The sequence below is a fragment of the Ciconia boyciana genome, chromosome 1 (genome assembly GCF_034638445.1).
Source record: "Ciconia boyciana chromosome 1, ASM3463844v1, whole genome shotgun sequence".
Taxonomy (NCBI): Eukaryota; Metazoa; Chordata; class Aves; order Ciconiiformes; family Ciconiidae; genus Ciconia; species Ciconia boyciana.
This window is the reverse complement of record NC_132934.1, coordinates 162,229,194-162,247,748: the sequence shown is the minus strand read 5'-3', so window position 1 is coordinate 162,247,748 and position 18,555 is coordinate 162,229,194. Positions and strand designations below refer to the sequence as shown.

The window sequence follows — 18,555 nt, the reverse complement described above, 5'->3', positions numbered from 1 at the left end:
CTTGCAGAAGCCACTGCTTATGGACTGGCACATATGAGACATTGACTGAAAACATTGCTTCTGTATTGTCTGTGTTCTGACTAAAGGAAGGAAAAGGGGATCATAGGTTTAATAAAGTTATTACATCCAGAAAAAGAATGGCAAGCAGGAGAAGTGAAAATTAAGAAGCCTCATAATGAATTGCGACTTTACAAGGAGATGGGCTGGTGACAGTATAATGCGTAAGTTGCTTTAAAAGGAAGAATACAGCACTCAGTGTGCCATTGAAATAGAAGGTTCAGTAAGAGCACATACTAAAATTTAATCTGACAAAAATAATGGAGGTTTATACTAGAAGCCTTGGAACAAATTAATCCCTCAGAGATGACTGAAGTTAGCATGAGTTTATTAATTTAACAATTTTTATCCTTGTGACAAAGGAGACACCTGGGACTTGCTGTACAATGAAAAATTGGTTTATTGGAAATCTCAACTGGCTACAAGTGTTGAAACAGCTCAGGTCAAGCGGTGATAAATAATTTAAAGACACCAGTCTGAGGTAGGTGTCACTTTAATTTTACATTAACAGATCTATTAGATGTTCACCTTGTCAGACAGGTGATTGCTAAATGAGATCATACTTTTGTACCTTTGCTTCATAATATCATTTGCTTACTCATGGATTTTTTACAAACCTTGATGTTGGCACTGACACTGTTCCACATGCCCATTGCTTCAGACTAGCAAATATTGTATTGACCTTTAAAATAAATGGTAAGTATGCCAATTTTTATTTTTAGCAACTTGAAAAATGTGTTGTGTGTTACTCGGAAGTGACAAGGAGAAGAGACATAATGTGTTGGAATTTTTAAACATTTTTGTGTGCACATTTTCACATGTCAGCACATCTCTGGTAGAAATGACAGCAGAGCTGGCACGTAAATTTTAACAGGTGAAGGTATTCTGCCTGAAATTGTTACGAGGAATAGGTCATTTCAGGATTATTTTATTTGAATACTTGGTGAACTCTGAGCTATAAGCTGACAGCATAGGATCTTGGAGAATTAGTATGTTAGAAATAAGAGAAGCCTAAGTCTTGCTTGTAATTGTTTTATTTTGAAATCCATAGAAACAATATTCGTTTTGTAAGAGTATCTCAAAACTATCTTGTAACTGACTTTAGATTTTCCTTGTAGTTAAACTCTCATTGGAGATTTACAGATGAATTATATTTGAAAGGGGAAATGTTGGGATTGAACAGTGTTTGCAATTTTTGGGGCTTCATTTTGAACCCAGTCGTGTTCCTATTAAATCAATGGAAACACGACTGGGTTCAAAATGACCCTTATCATCACTTCATTGATGCTAATGAGTTACAGCCATTGACTTTAAGGAATCTAACTGATTTTATTAAAGCTTAATCCCACGGGGCCTTGCACAGTGTCCTGGTTTCAGCTGGGATAGAGTTAATTTTCTTCCTAGTAGCTAATACAGTGCTGTGTTTTGGATTTAGGATGAGAATAATGTTGATACCACACTGATGTTTTAGTTGTTGCTAAGCAGTGCTTACGCTAGTCAAGGACTTTTCAGCTTCCCGTGCTCTGCCAGGTGCACAAGAAGCTGGGCAGGGGCACAGCCAGGACAGCTGACCCCAACTGGCCAAAGGGCTATTCCATACCATATTGTGTTATGTTCAGTATAGAAACTGGGGGGGACTTGGCTGGGGGACAGCCATTGCTGCTTGGGGACTGGCTGGGTGTTGGTCAGCGGGTGGTGAGCAATTGCATCACTTGGGTTTTTTGTTTTCTTTCCCTGGGTTTTGTTCCTCTCTCTCGCCGTCTTGTTATTTTCCTTTTCATTACGATATTATTATTATTATTATTATTATTATTATTATTATTATTATTATTATTATTATTATTATTTTCAATTATTAAACTGTTCTTATCTCAGCCCATGAGTTTTCTTCCTTGTGCTTTTCCGATTCTCTCCCCCATCCCACCGGGAGCGGGGAGGGTGAGCGAGCAGCTGCGTGGTGCTTAGTTGCCGACTGGGGTTAAACCATGACACACAGTAACGTGGACCTCTATGAAGAGAACATAAAATGCTACCAGATGAAAATGCTGTGTTCTCTGTGTAGGGATGTTTAGCTTCTGCTGAGTATCATGAGACACAGGTTCACTGTGGAGACCCAACTGCCATTCAAACTAGGGCCACATTCAGTATAACTTGGGATGTAACTGCACACCCTGTATGCAATGGGGAAGAACTGGGTGGCGGTTGGATGTGCTGTGGGTTGTGACTCTACATAAAGCATGATCCACAAACCGTCATTAAGAATAGTAAAATTCATAAGTAAAAGCCTGTCTTTGAAAGCTGCATAAATACATTCATTCATGTGGACCTGCAAGTACTTTTTGCTAGTTTCAGAAAAATGAGAGCTTTTTAAAGTCAAGTTTTTCATCTAAACCTCATTATAAATATTTTTACTTCTCTTGTACATCCTTTCTGTCCAGGAAAAAATATTTTTTGCCAGTCTTCACGATCAGTAACTGTCTTAAGCAAGTTTAAATAAATAAGAATTTTAAATTTAACTGAAATTCACAATTTCTCTGTTTAGCAAATTTAGCTTTGATCTCCTTTTCATGGAGATGAAGGTACAGCGTCAACAATCTGGTATTTAATGAGAAGATCTTAAATTATAATAGCATTTCTGTATCTTACTAAAAGCATTATGAGGGATACTTCAATCTACATCCTTTAGCAGTGCTTTTATTCCAAATACGAATTTACCCACACAAGCCTGGCTAGCACTATTCTGTTACCGAAACAAGGCTATATTTAATGTTGCTTCTTTTTTCATTTTGGTGGTTGCTTGTTAAGTAATGAATAGGCTGAGGTGAGAACAAAATTTTTCTATATCTTACATTTATAAATATTTACATTTCTCTGAGGTAGGCTTCCTGTCACCTAGTAAAAGAGAGAGGTTAAAAGGCAACCTTATTAAATCCGCACTTGAGAGGCACAGGGAGTTTGAAAGCAGATGAGCACGATAACGGGCAGAGCAGAGAGAAGTCCCTAGAGAGAAGATGGATGGTCTTGCTAGCAAAGAACACGGTGATTTTCCAAGACAAAAATGCTGGTTTCTACTTTGGTAAGAGTGAGTGGGTGCACACCTCTTGTCATTACGGGAAGGCTGAAAGGGTTCGTTTGATGCCAGACCCACGTTTTCTTCTGCCAGAGGATGAAGGGATTGAGATTCCAGCATGGGGGTGTGTGGTCGTGCCAGGGTGAATATCACCAGGTAACCCTTGGCGTTCTCCTCATGAGATTTCACTCAAGGTAAAAGTACATCTCTCTTGATGTCTTAGCAGGACCTGAGGGTTGGCTCCTCTCAGACTTTTACCAGTGTAACGCCTGAACAGTGCTGTGGAAATGTGTATGTGCGTGCCGTACGTTCGTGTGTTTGCGGGCAGGTGATGTATGCTGTTGTTCTTGTGGTAGCAACTTTTGCAACATCTTATAACATTGAGAGTTTTAACTCCTTTTGTTTAGACCATTTTTGGTAATTCCTGTTATTTCTGGCCAGTTTTAGCAGGAGCTGATCTTCTCTTCCAAGAATCCAAATACTCTTAAAATCTTCAGCTTAAAATACATTGGTCTAACTATTTTTTTAAGTTTTAACGTTAAATAGTCCCGTTGGGAGGCACTACTCTTCTGAGTCTTCCAGAGGTGAAGTTGTCTTTAGAGTTGAGCAAGAAAGTTGCTTTAGCACTGTCAGATATCTAATTAATCCCTCAGTAAATAAAGACATTCTGTAATTAAATAACTGAGATGAGCAATCAGTTCCAAAATGAAATGCTTTGCATATTAATATATTATAATCCCAGAGTTGTACTAGGCTTGTATTTGGATATGAAGTGTTTGTAACAGACTTTTTAAAATATGGAAAACTCATTGCAGACAAAACAACAGTTTTTTGACAAAACACTTCTCAGCTAGGTGTGACCTGTAAGCTAAAGATTTTAAGGTCTGTTAAAAAAATAATTTTCAATAGGGAAAACAACACGGTTTCAGACTGAGGACTTCTGTAAATATGGGAAGGGACTTGGAAAATGAACTTTTGAAAATTTATGATAAAGCGGCTGGCAGGGAATAGATTTTAGCGCCTCGGGGAGAGAAAAGTTTTCCGCAAAGTCAGTTCAGCATTTAGGACTTTGTGCTCTGAAGACTTCAAATGACCCCAGGAACCAAGAGCACTGCAGATCGTATAATCTACAATTAATTAGTTAATCTGTGTAGTAAGCAGCGTTGTCCGACCTAGTTATATGAACTACTTGAACACCGGGGTTATAAACGCGGGCGCGAAACCGCTGAACGGTACACCCAAAGCAAAAATAACGGGATATAAAGGAGTTTAAAGGAAAAAAAATGGTGTTATTTATTTCAGTCTCGCTAATTTGGCGCCGGGGCGGCAGCAGCGCTGCGCCGAACCGCGCAGGAGCGGAGCAGAGCGGCCGCGGCCGCCACCGCCTGCTGGGGCGGGACGGGACGGGACCGGCCCGGCGCCGCGCGGCCCCACTCGCGCCGCGTCCCGCGGGCGGCCGCAGGAGCGTCGCTCACCTGGCAGAGCCCTCTTGTCAGCCTCATTGGCTGCCTTCCGCTCCGCCCCCGCCGCCTCATTGGCTGCTCCCGCCTCCCCCGCACCCGTCCGCTGTCGGTCTCCGTCCGATACCTGGAGGGGAGCGAGGAGCGACTCCCACCACCCCCGTTTAGTCGCCGCCCGCTCTCATTGGCGGTAGAGCCGGCGTGCGAGGCCCGCCCATTGGCTGCTGAGGCGGCCGGCTTTGCCCCGATTGGCTGGTGGGCGGGGCGGCCCCGCCCCGCGGGGGGCCGAGCGGTGCGTTCGGGCTGGAGAGTTGCCGGCGGAGCGGATTCGGGAGCTGGTGCTGCTGCCGCCGCTCGGCTGCGCGTGCTGGGGACGGCGCGAGGCGCTCCCGCCACGGCGCCTCCCCGTCGCCTCAGCCGCGGGGAGCGGGCGCGGGATGGCCGCCTCGGGCGGGCTGGGGCGCGGCGCGCTGGCCTGGGCTGAGCTGCGCTGAGCCGAGCCCAGCGGAACGGAGCGAGCCGCGGCCGCCTGCGAGGACCATGCCGTCGGGAAGGGAGCCGGGCGCTCCTCGGCTGCGGGATCCGAGCGGGGCGGCTGCCCTGTCAGCGCCCGGCAGCGCCTAAGCCCGCGCCGCGCTGCTCCCGCGCATCGCCATGGACGAGCGCTTCAACAGGTGGCTGCTGCCGCCGCTGCTGGCGCTGCTCTTCTTGCTCATCGTCTACCAGTACGTGTCGCCCGCCTGCCCCGGCGCCGCCTGCCCCCGCCGCCCGCCGGCCTCCGCCGCCCGCCGCGGGGGGGGCCCGACGGAGCGGGAGGAGGAGGAGGCGGCGGCGGGCGCCGCGGAGGAGGAGGCGGCGGCGCCGCTGCCGCGGCTGGTGGCCAAGTTCCCGTTCGCGCGGGGGGAGCTGTGCCGGCGGGTGCGGTTCGACATGCGGGGCCGCGACGTGATCGTCTTCCTCCACATCCAGAAGACGGGCGGCACCACCTTCGGGCGGCACCTGGTGCGCAACATCCGCCTGGAGCAGCCCTGCTACTGCCGGGCCGGGCAGAAGAAGTGCGCCTGCCACCGCCCGGGCGGCGACAAGGACACCTGGCTCTTCTCCCGCTTCTCCACCGGCTGGAGCTGCGGGCTGCACGCCGACTGGACCGAGCTCACCAGCTGCGTCCCCGCCGCCATGGAGCGCCGCGGCTGCGCCGGCAACCGCACCCTCAGGTCAGTGCCGGCCGCGGGGGGCGGCGGCGGCTGCCCTTCGCCCCTCGCTCCGGGGAGGTGGCGGGGAAGCCCGCCCGGGGCGGCCGCAGCGCGGCGGCGGGTGCTGGCCCACGCGTGCTCGAACGTCTCGCGTGTGGGGCTTCATTTCCACTCGCTCGAAATCTGATCCCACCTTTCCCAGCGCGGTGGGAAGGCTCTCTGTAAGTGGGTCCCGCTCTCCGGCACTTCGGCAGGAATTGTCCGCTGCCGTCGTCGTTAAGAAGCAAACGGGGGAAAAAAAAAAAAAAGGCTTCTCCCCCGGAGGAGTTTCTAGTTTGGGCTATTCCCCTCCCTGTCTGTTACCTGTAATGCATTCGCTTCGCCTCAAATTTGTGCTGATCCCACGTAGCGCATATGCAGCTGCCTGTTGTGCAGGTTAGCGCGAGAGAAGCTAAACTTTACTCATTTTTATGCAAGTTTCTCCTATCCATTTGTCCGCTCGAAACTTGATTTTTAAAAACCGAAACACTCTTTTGCACAAGAAGAGTGCCTCTGCAGAGCCTTAACGTTGCTGCAGCTGCTGAATGGTGTAACTACTGGAGTTTGAAGTATCCAGAAGCCCTTAAACTCTTTTTTCCTCTGGTCGGCAGATAGACTGGTTCTCTGCTTCGTGTTGTGTACTGATCGCTTGCTATAAATATATGCGAGCTGAAAGTCAGGAGACGATGTGTACCAGGCGCTGTGCAGGGAGTGCAGTACTAGCAAAAACTGCAGTGTTAATGTTCTTTTGATGATCTGATGGCAGTGGAAAACTTTTGGATTTTTTGTGCATGCTGCCTCTCTGCATGTTGTATTGTATTGTGCTTTTGGTGGGTCTGGCAAAAGGTCTTCTCTGTTTTTAAAATGGTAAGATTGTCAGATGGGTAATCTCTCTCGATATGAGACGGCTCTAGATCATTCAGTAAGTTTTGGGTTTTGTTCTGATTTATTTACCATTAAATCAGATTTTCAGGCCAATATCGGATTCTATCTTTATTTGTATGATAGATTTTGAACATGAGTAGTAAGGAGTTACGAGCTGAATTCCATCAAAGCTGAAAACCTTTGCACTGTAATGATTGTAACTTCAACATCTGTAAAATACTTAGGGGAAAATACTTTTTAAAGTTATATAGTTTTCCAGATAATTTACGTTCTTTCATTTTACTGTCCATCTTAATTTTATGAGTCTGCAAACTTTAAATTTTCAGTAGGACCACTCAGACATTGTGTTTTGTGTCTTGTCATTTAAAAACACGTACAGTCCATGACATACAAGGACTCATTTTCACAGGGCCTATTCATCAAGACAATAAAGTTGATGGTTGTTGTTGTTGTTGAACAATTTGAAGATTATTTGTTGTGAACATCAAAGGCTCTCCCATACCGAAAAGCTAGTCACATTTGGCATGACTCGGTCAGGATAATTGGAATTTATTGTTGATGGTTGTGGACTTGGACTGGACTTGCAGAATACTGTTAAGGTTATTCATACAATTTTGTGAAAAATGTTTAGCTGAAGATAAAGTGTAAAGATTTGTGTGCTAGTGGAAGAGAAATGCTGTGAATGTCTTCAAGGACAAAATAAGTTGGTGGTAACTGTATAGCTTTAAGGAATATTCAATAAACTTGTAATGTAAACCAGGGAGGGGAGGAGGAAGAGTAATACTTGTAGAAATGTCTGAGAATACGTAATCTGCCGCTGAAGTCCTCTTTTCCTCTCTCATGAAGAATATTAGTAGGTAAATAACTGAGTGTTAAATTGAATTGCAAAGATTACAAACGGGCAGTAAAATTGGAGTAGTGGATTCGGTACTTTTAAATAAAAAACATGATTATAATAAGTAAATTTAAAACTTTGAGTTGAATTACAAAGCAGGTCATAGTGGTTATTCGGTGGATAATTAGTAATTATTTTGATTGAAGAAAGACATGTAGTGACATTTCACCATTATAGCTGAATAGTGTTTTCTTAAATTTTTTTGTTTAGTTAGTGAATGATTTGGGTAGTGTAACATTGCACTTCTTGATCCATCTTTATATAAGTGAGGAAAGTGCTGTGAATAATTGTTGCATTGTTCTAATACTTCTTCCTTCTTGTTTTATATCATGTGCTGGGCAGACACATTTTCATTTTCCCCTTTGTTTTCTCTTTATAATCGTGCAGCTTGACTGCAGTTTTTTCAAGGAGCTGTGAAATGAATCAGATAACCCTGAAGTACGGATTGTCTCTGCTGTGAATGTCTTTTGCTCTTGTTAAAGTTGGAATCAAGCCTAAAATACTTTGCTGGAGGACTGTACTACTGGAGGCATGCATCTAAGTCTTTTTAACGTCTGAACGGAGAATTGAGAATGAGGAGACTGTATGCCTAAAATAAGCAAGAAACTAGCATATGAGTCTAAAGTAAAGCATACTGATTATTTTTAAGTCATCCTTTAAAGCTTCTGAATGTATTTGAGGCATTAGATTTCCTTGAATACCTCAACTTTTCTATTCTATGTTCCAGCTATGGAGTCAGAAAATTAGGCTAAATTGGTTAAACATCTGATAATTAGTTTTCTTTGTGGCTAGGAGGGCAGCAGGACAAACCATGTTATGAATTTAGTATGAAGCTGTTTGATCTCTTGTGCCGTATATTTGATGCAGTAAGGATGATGTTAAGTGTGTTTTGGATTTTTTTTTTTCTCCTCATTGCAGGGTGTTAATATAATCCATTCTTTCAGATCTCTATATATGTAGTCTATCTTTTACTACATAGAGGGAGTAAGGGATTTAGAGTATGAATCTCCACATTCTGAAAAATTTGCTTCTTAGAGGGCTGGTAATAGTGTAACGTAAGTAAAAATTAAATGGCTCTCAGAAGTATTTTCTTTGCTATTTTGTTATGACTAAGTTAGATTAAGGCCTACTTTTTAACGCAGGTCTTAAGAGCTCATGAAGAAACTATAACTAGAATTCATGAGGGAAGGGGTTAGGTGGTAGGGAAAGGAGGGAGTGGATGATGGTCTGAAGGGTCTTGGAAGGTGTGTGAAGCACTACCTCACCTTACCCTGGGTTCTTTGTCTTTCATGGGCAGTGGGTTTAAAGATGTTTCACTTATGAAATCTCATCAGGGTTTTGAAGAGACTTTATCTCATCTTTTCCTGTTTCTGATGTTTGCATTTTAAAGTCTCGGGTCCCAAGAAGGAACACAGGGCAGAAGTTGCTGCTGTGTCCCAGCAATTTGAACTCTTTCAAGCCCAAGCGCCAGCTCTAATTTTGCTGTCACTGGACATTTACCTCTGTGTGACTTAATGGTATGAAGTGTCCTGTGCCCTTGTCCCAGCTTAGGTACTTCAGTATGAAAAGTTGTTTGTTTGTCAATGTATTGGATGCTATTGTGAAGTTGTAGAACTACCTTTTTTGTTAACAATCATCAAAGTTATTCTTTTGAATACTTTAAAAATTACTTTAAACAAAACCCAACAAAACAAACCAACAACCGTAGACTTTATTTCTTCAAACATTTACATATGTTTTAATTTTCAGGATGTGAGATGTTCTGCTGAAATACCTGCTTACATGTTTACAGAGCCAGGTTATTAGTTTTTCATACTAATGTATAGCTTTCACTTTTACAGAAGTTGCTGTCTGGATAGTGAGGTTATTGAGAAGGGTATGCAGCTGATGCATTTTTAAATTAAATTCTTATTAGTGTAGTTTTCATCTCAACATTGCAAATAATTAGTATAATTAAAGCATTGGGACTTTTCCCATGAAGATGCAGTTAGGTTCACATGGAAGTTCTTGCATCAGTAGCATAGGCCCCCCCATTTAACAGGAGAGTTATTGCTATGCATTGTGTCTACAACTTGGGTTATTTACTGTGTGACTGTTACAACAGAAAGTAACTGAGACTGGCATGGAATCTTTTTTTTTTCTTTTTTCTTTTTTCTTTTTTTTTTTTAAGTAACAGTCTTTTATTTCCTTGTGTATTTGCTCTGCTGTCTCTGGAAGTGATTGAAGTTGATGATGCTTGTGTTTAGCTCCACCTCTGCAACTTGGCTTTCCTTCACAGGTGCCAAGAAGCTGAGGCTATGGAGCCTTAGCCGACATTGCTTGAGGAAAGAAAGGGTAGAGAAATGTTGTTAGATGTCTAACCTGGGGTGCCAGGGAAGAGTTGGTCTTGGGTCTGAGTGAGTGATGTTAGGCTGTCTCTGTAGACAGTGGGGAGAAACGGAATAATACAGACAGTCCTTTGGAGGGTCTAAGACATGTCTGAGACCTGCTAAATCCTCTTCTAGAGGGGTAGTTCTTCCTTTCGCTGATTACAAGGGAAGCCTGGAATGGCTAATGAGGACTTGATGTCTAAAACTAGATGAGGAGAATTCCACATCCAATGTTGCAGAGACATTGTCCAAACTGATTATCTGCCTCTTAGATTACCAGGTAAAACTTGGTGTGTGAGGTAGGGCTTGCTTTGCCTCTCTACTCCTTGTATGAGGGATTGAGAGAGGACCTTAGAAGTCCTAATCAAGGCATGTTTTCTCACTTGCTGGTGTGCCTGCGATATCATTAATAATTATTCATTATTATTTATTACAAGTTTGATTGAACTAGGAAGGTAATCTTTTAAACGACACACTTGAAAGAACACTGCATTGAAAGTGTTGTCTAATTTTCTTATATGAAACAGTGAAATCAGTCTAATTGTGTAAACTCCATGAGCTTTATTATCAGTGGAGTTTAGTCTTCGAAACTATTGATTTTCATTAATTTGCTTCCATTATACTCTTCATTTCCTCATGTCTGTTTAACTTACTGTGTGCTCCATTATTCTATGGAAGTACAAATCAGCAGTAAACCCATGAGTCATCAAATTGGGAGGGTTGAATAGAAATTATTAGTAGGATTCTTTTTTCTTCTTATGCAGTCCTGTATTTGACTATTGAGTGTTTTTAAAGCTCTTGCAATAACAGAATGCAACATGGACTCCATTCTCTGCAGCCATGGTAACTAGGATCATCATAAAAATGTAAGAGCGGTAGTTGAAAATTAAGACTATGCTGAAGGTAGTGGGGAGAAGAGAATAAAAAGCCACAAATGTTTAAACTGGAAAAAAAAAAAGGCACAAATTCTCTACCATACCTTGGTATCTTCTACAGAAATTAATATTAGAGCCAGTAAGCTCTATGTAGGTTTTTTTTTTCTTCATAAGTGTAAGGAATAAGAAGGATTAAACAATTTCCTGAGGTCCTGCTACTGACAGCGTGGGTTTTTTTTCCTTCCTTAACTGTCTCCACTGTTAGATGCTTTAAAAGAACCTTGGTAATCTGCTCAAGGGTTTCATTGTCCTTACTATTGGAAAGTGGTGTTGTCTCCTCCCAGTACTTAGCGTGAATCTTATTAAGTTCAATTTTAAGCCCATTGCATCTTCTGACTTTTGAGAAACTGAGAACAAATTGATCCCCTTTTCTCTGCAGTAGCCTGCTAGGTACTTTGGTTCTTAGGAAGTCCTCTTTCAACCTTCCCTTCTTAACACGTAACCAAATCCAGCTCATTCTTTATTTATTGTAGGCCATTCTTAATGTTCCTCTTCTTTGGATTCATGCCAGTTGTTCTCTTGAAATGTAATGCTTCAGTGGGGCTATAGTATTTCATTTGTAAGTGTAGTACAAAGTGGAGCAAAAAGGATTATTTTGCTTATTCTGAAAGTTGTGCTTGTGGTTGTACACTTCAGTGATGTTTGCCTATTTTGCAGTTGCCTGACATTGACTGTTCAGCTTGGGATTTGGACACTATTCATTTTCTTAAAGACTACTACTTATATTTCCCATTGTCTTTTTATATGAGCTTTGTGCTCGTCCCCACTGGATTTCACTCCTCTTCTGTCAGTTTCTTTAATTTGTAAAATTGATTTAAATTTTGTTTTTGTTCTTCCTAGCTTTTCATCATTGACATATTTAATAAATGTGTTTTGTATTCAGCATCCACGTTGTTGATGCAAACATTGAATAGAATTTAAATCCCATTATAATAAACATTTTGTTTGATATTACTCTCAGAATTGCTTTCCAGGGAGTTCTGCCCCTGCCACATCATATTTTTTTCTAGACTGTGTTTTTTCTGGCTTATGACACTAATTGGAAATGTTGTCTAAAGTCATACTTAATTTTTTTTTTTAGAAAAGCATTTATTTCCTACTGTTCCTATTCAAAGTCGATTACTATATTTTAGAGGGAAATTAGACTGATTTGATCCAACTTGATTGAGACAGTAATGCTATCTGCTAATCTTTTCTTCTGTGTTTAAAGATAACTTGTCTTATAACTTGTGGCAACAACTAGCAACTCTCCTTAACTACTTTTTGCACTGTACTTGTCTCCTGTGAGATTTCCCCTGCCCAGAGTAGCAGACAAATAATTGATGGGGACAGAACTTTTCAGCGTCAGGGTTGTCACAGCTCTGGAAAACTTTTCACCCAAAGGTAAGTCTTGTCTTCAGACTTCAGAAGCTGCTGCAATAAACCTCATCAGGTTGCCTTGCTGGGGACTACAAAAATTACTAGAACTCATGTTTACTGCTAGTTGCTAGTATAGATAAAACAGCAGTCAATTCAATTGGGAATTGATTGTTCTTATTCACCCATCATTGTAATTTACAGATAACTGTGAAACTTAGTAAGTTTTGAGACAGGGAGGTGCATGTTATGAAAATAATCCCCTGAGCAGCAGTTCTTCTAGTTGCCTGGAAGAGAACTTGGTGATTTACCCAGCAAATTTGCTTGCTCCTTTCATGCAGACCTTGCTGCTTCCTTTTTAATCTAGCTTATTGTATTATTTTGGGGAGGGGTTTTGGCTGCTTCTGATATTGCATTTTGGAAGATAGGCTGTCTAATAAGGTTTTCTTTAAAATGAAGGAGCTATTCCCTTTGTGCAGGAGCCAGGCAGAGAAACCCTGGAGGAGGAAAGAGAGTGAAAGTGTGAGTAGCATCCCCTAGGGCTGTACAGTGTTATAAGACATAGCAGCTGTTGTGACTCTCATGTTATTAAAATGCTTTTTAATTTCTATTATCTAGCTCCCTAATTTAGAGTAATTTCCAATCCTCTTGAATAGGATATTGATTACAATAAGTTCTTCCTTAGCTTTGGGGTACATATCGGTTTGAGGTGGAATGGGAAAAGTTACTGTGTAAGTGGGAAAAGTTGCTGTGTAATGCCATTACACTGATAGAGATTAAATCTGTAGACCCAGCCAGTGGCAAAAATAGGGATAAAATTGTGAGCTTATTCTTGATTTTTTTGAGAACACTTCATGGAAGAAGAAGAAAAAAATCTCTGCCAGCTCAGCTCTAGTGATCATGAAGAAGCTCAATGAAAGTGTAGAGAGCTGGTTGAACTGAATGATTTCTCCTTTCAGGTGTGTTGGCAGTTTTCATATTTTGCCTTCTAAGTCAGCAGGAGTAAAGCATCTCCTCCCAGAGTTTGGTGCAGCCATGGTAGTGAATTGAGCTAATAACGTAAAGAGTCTGCTGCTCTCTGTGCACACTGAGACCTGATGAAAGCAAGGGAACCTGTATTATTTAATTTAGTATTGCATTCAACTTGCTGTCTGTTCTCTGGAAGCATTTATAACCCAAACTTCTAGTGCTAAACTATGTTGGATGTCTTAATGTTCCTGGTTGCCTTAGAAGGTAACTTAAAGTCCCTTCAAAGTTCTGTTATTGCTGAACAAGGTTTTCAAACACTGTGTAGGAGGCTGATTGTATGAATTAATGGTCTAATTTGGACTGCCGTTACTATAAAATGATTTAGCCTTGAAACAACTACTAATTTAGGGGGGAAAAAAATTAACAGAACTATTTTGGGATTTGTTCAAGATGGCATGGATCTTTCAGAACAAATTCTAGAGTGGCAAAATCAATAACTCTTGAAGTACTTGTGGTCTGTTACATGATCGTTGCTTGAGATCTCAATATGTATTGACTAAAAAAGTATAAAATGGGTTCTTGTAAGGATAGGGCCTTTTATCTTCAAGCTCTGAGGACTTTGGTTCTGCTATGAAGCTTACTGGCCTCATATATACTTCTACAAAGATCTGGAGTTTGGCCCACAGCTTAAAGTCATCTTAGAAAAAGAAGGAGAGGGGATTGGCTTTTAATTAATGGTTTAAACTTCATGTCTTAACCCCCTTCTTTTCTTTAAAAATTAGTAATCTGTTAGAAAATATTGTATGTAAAGTGGATTTTAGACATACTAGTAGTGTTGCATTAATACAGTTATATGTCAGTTGTGAAAGCGTATTAATGCAGGTTGAAGCGTGGCTCTGAGTGTCTACAAATGATAGAGATGCCAAACATTCTGGCTTAGTAGTGGGGAAATTTTGAATGCCATATGAAGAATAATGTTGGGATGGGGAAAGCAAATGAGCATGTGCAACTTCAATTTCCAAAGGCAAACTAATGAAGGATTGATGAAACAAACCATGATATTAATATTTGACTTGAGAATATACTTCCTGGTTCTGTGAAGTCAATTGACATTGATGAGGAGGCTGGCCACGTGGTTCCTGGTGCTTTTTGGTACTGGAAGGAAATGGCCCCTTCAGGATGTTAGAGTATGTGGAGGAGCTGACCCGTTACTTTCAACAAGTAAGTAAACTTTAACGTGAGGTGAGTGAAAGAAGGACGCATACTTCACAAAACACTAATCAAAAATATCAATTTTTTTCAAATTCTCATCTAAAGTCTAATAATGTCAATGGAAAGGGCTTGCTGACTTACAGATTTCCATTTGTAAGACTTGGGCACATTATGCTTTTAAATGTATGTTAAATGAAATTTTAGAGGTAGTAATGTAGGAAAAAGCTTATTTTTTATTTTTTCTTTAACCAAGTGGCCTATTTCTAACTTTTTTTTTGAGCTGGCCTTTTTAAGTAGCAAGTATGTTTGTATCTTAGTGTTTGTGTATTTTCACACTCGACAGTAGTTACTTGCAATTTTTGACTTTATTTCCATGTTTCTTTGCACACAGGCTATGGCTGAGAAGGTGGGGGTGGGTGGAATAGCAACTGGTGGTGTTTGCTTTAGGAACTCCTCAGAGTAAGAGGGGAAAGAAGAGAAGCAGCATAGGAATAGGGTGTGAGCCCAAAGTGAGAATGAAGTCTGGAAGACAGCAAAGGAGAACAGGGAGTAGAAATAACGCTGCAGTCTTGTGAGGTGAAGGAAGGATCAAAATTACGCAATTTAAAAGTTAATTTTTTCCAAATAAAACTTGGTTTAGGGTTTAAAGCTCTCCGTATGTTCTTTTGTACTTGCTGGAAGAGAAGGATGTGGACATAATGAGAAACTTCAAATACTAGCTAGTTTGAGCTCCTGTCCTACATAGGTCTTTTCTTTTTTTGGCATACGTTTCTCAAGTCAGATAAGTGTTGTAATAAGAGACTCAGATGTTAAATTAAGCATCTTCAGCTCCTACACTGTAAATCCCCAGTAGCACAGTTGTCATGTAATATTTTCATCCTTTAACTAGACCTTAATTTTTAGTGATGGGAGTAGGACCATTATTTTCCAAGAAGCTTCAAACATGAGTGATGAATAACTTCTATAACTGCAAAACCTTTATGTTTTCATGCCAGAAAAGCCTCTGTCAGGCTAAAGCTATATCTTTTCTGTTGCTGACTTAACAAGGTTCAGATCAGACGAGTAACTTTATGAAATATTTTATGTTGTTCTCTAGTACTAGTCATTTGGATTTATTATAGAATCATGTAGGTAGGAAGGGACCTCTGGCAGACATTTAGCTCAAATCCCTGCTCAAAAGTTAGCAGCTCTAACTAGAGCAGGTTGCTCTGGGCTTTGCCCAGGAATTTTGAATAACTCCAAGGATAGAGATGCTATAGTGTCTCTGAGTAACCTCTTCCAGTGTTTGACCCACCCTCATGGAAAAAGAGTTTTTCTTCTCACCTAGCTGAAATTTCCCATTTTCCAAATTGTGTTAATTTCTTCCTGTCTTATCACTGTGTGCATCTAAAAAGAGTCTCGTTATGACTTCTAGACACTCCCACATGAAAATTGAACAGAGTAATGAGGTCTGCCTGTTTGCTGTCTTGTCCCCAGGCTGAACAAACCTAGCTCACTCGGCCACTCCTTGTGTGTTATGTGTCCCAGCCCCTTGATCATCTTGGCAGCCCTCCGCTGACAGTCCCCATTATACCAAGGTCTTTTACTGGTGAGCCCAAAATTGGACACATCACTCCAGATGCTGTCTCACCAGTGCTAAATGGGGGAGTGAGGGGAAATCGCTTCCCCCAACCTGCTGGCTAGCTCCAACTAGCATAGCCCAATACTTGGTTAGCCTGCTTCACTTGCAAAGGGCACATTGTTAGCTGTTACTCAACACAGTGTCCACCAGGAACCCCAGATCCTTTTCTGCAGAGCTGTGTCCTAGCCACTCAGTGCCCAGCCTGTCTTGTTGTATGTTCTTACTTCACCTCAAGTGCAAGTTTTCTCTTTAACCTAGAATCATAGAATGATTTGGGTTGGAAGGGACCTTAAACATCATGTAGTTCCACTCCCCTGCTATGGGCAGGGATACTTTCCACTAGATCAGGTTGCTCAAAGCCCCATCCAGCCTGGCCTTGAACACTTCCAGGGAGAGGGCATCCACAACTTCTCTGGGCAACCTGTTCCAGTGTCTCACCACCCTCACAGTAAACCACTTGCCATGGTTGATCTTCATGAGGTTCCCATCAACACAGTTCTCTTGCCTCTTGAGGTTGCTCTGAATAGAAGCACTGCTCTCTGAAGTATTGATCTCTTTCTCCAGTTTGGGGGCACCCATGAACCTGCTGAGACCAGACTCTGTCCCATCATCCAGGTCATTAATACAGACCTTTAAACTGCATTGGCATCACTGTCAGTTCTTGAGTGACACCACAAGTAATCAGCCACCAGCTGGATTTTGTACGGCCGCTCACCCCCACTTGCAGCCCAGTAGGCCATCTTGCTATATCGCCCTGTCACCTAGTCCATGTCTCACCAGTGTGGTTCAAATAACACTATGGGAGAGCATGTCAAAGTCCTTGCTAAGGTCAATGGGAACAACATCCACTGCTCCAGGGAAATTTGCTCAATTGCCTTCCCAGGGATGGAGGTGAGACTGACCAGCCTGTAGCTCCTTGAATCCTTCTTCTTGAAGGTAAGTTTGAGGTTTGCTTTTTATATATGGACAATGGGGAGAAAAATTACAGTGGAGAAGATGCTGCGATGTGTTGATGTAGATATTTTAACTGCTCCCTGTTCCTTAATTTAAGAATTCCTTGAACAGGATCAGAAGCTATAATGATTAAATAAAGGAAGGATAGATGCAATGATTTTTTTGCTGTGAGCATTACTTTAGTTTGTCAAAAGAAACAACTTATTACTGGCAATAACTTTTTTTATGTGTTATGATATGTCCATGACATCCTAAATATGTTCCTTTGTACATTTGTAAATATGTTCGTTGGTACATTTCTTCTAAGACTGGGATGGTATGCTTTTCTGGTGCCAGGGAAGATCCACTTTTTCTTATTAAGCTGAACTTAGTAGATAAAATAGAACTTGAATAGCAATTCAGTAAATAAGAGGTAGTCACGTATTTGTTGTTGTTGTTAATACTTGGACTCCTAGTGTTCTGTAATATTTATACAGTTTCAGAGTATGTTGAGTCAAGCATTTCCATTCAAATTATTTTTATCCAGAAAGCTAACACTTTTATAGTTTTCCATAGTCACATTGCAGACAGTGTTCTTGAGAGCTCTTTAACTTCCATCTACAGTGATAACATTCTTTATTAAACTGTTCACAGTTAAATTACAGTGTAAAGCCTTAATTGTCATGTGTTAACATGAAATAACTTCCCAGAGTTTGCAATGAAAGAACATAACTGTTTTGCCTTTCTTTTTCGTATTCCAAAGTTGAGTTATTGGATGGAACTTTCAATATAGGCAAGATTCTTTTGTGCAAGGTTCAAAACTTCTGTATAAAATCTTCTGTAGGCAAAAACAGAATCCACAAAAGAGGAACAATTATACAGGCAAAGAACTGGTGTTCATACCTTTACATTTCTTATAAGCGGACTATAAATGCTTAAAAACACTAAGTAGGAAAAATTCAGAAGATGTGATCTTCAAAACTTTTTAATCAGTCTACTTATTAAGCTGCTGGAAAGAAACCTCAAATAATTAGTTTGTGTGTGTGTGTATTTTTTACTACTTAACTTTTTTTTGTGAAGTAAAGGTTTAAAGTCCCCGTTTAAAGACTTGTGTCACAAACTTCAGCTCAACTGTGTTAAAGTGGTCATGCCTTTTCTGACAAGCTTTTAAAACCTGAAAATGCCCATTGAAATGCTTTCCTCCAAATAGAGAATTTAGCTGCCTAAATGAAAGGAGTCACTGAAAACAGCTTTTCCTAAAAAGCCCAGGTCTTCTGGAACACATTACCTTCTTCAGCAAAGTCTTCATTTTGATCTCCAGTCTCCTGCATCCGTTGTCCAAAGCTGGTGGTCAATGAGCATGTAAATGTACGTTGCATTTTGCAGCACTGCCTCTGACTTCTGCAGATTGTTTTGTATTAGTGTATATCTCTTCCTTTTGATTAAATTGCCAGATATCTGACAATAGGATAAAGAATCCCATTGTGATATGGGTCAGTAGCAGGCATCTAAACGGCTGCTGGGCATTGCCGTAGAGTAATAGTAAAACTGATGGACTGCA

General features: G+C 41.4%; 1 protein-coding gene across 1 annotated transcript in view; it reads left to right on the top strand.

Moving 5' to 3' along the window:
* The first annotated feature begins 5,241 nt into the window (after positions 1-5,241).
* Positions 5,242-18,555, top strand: part of HS6ST3 (heparan sulfate 6-O-sulfotransferase 3) — a 311,429-nt gene continuing 298,115 nt past the window's right edge. Inside the window, exon 1 of the mRNA XM_072853952.1 lies at positions 5,242-5,801. Coding sequence (XP_072710053.1) covers positions 5,242-5,801 — 560 coding nt within the window. The remainder of the gene's footprint in view (positions 5,802-18,555) is intronic.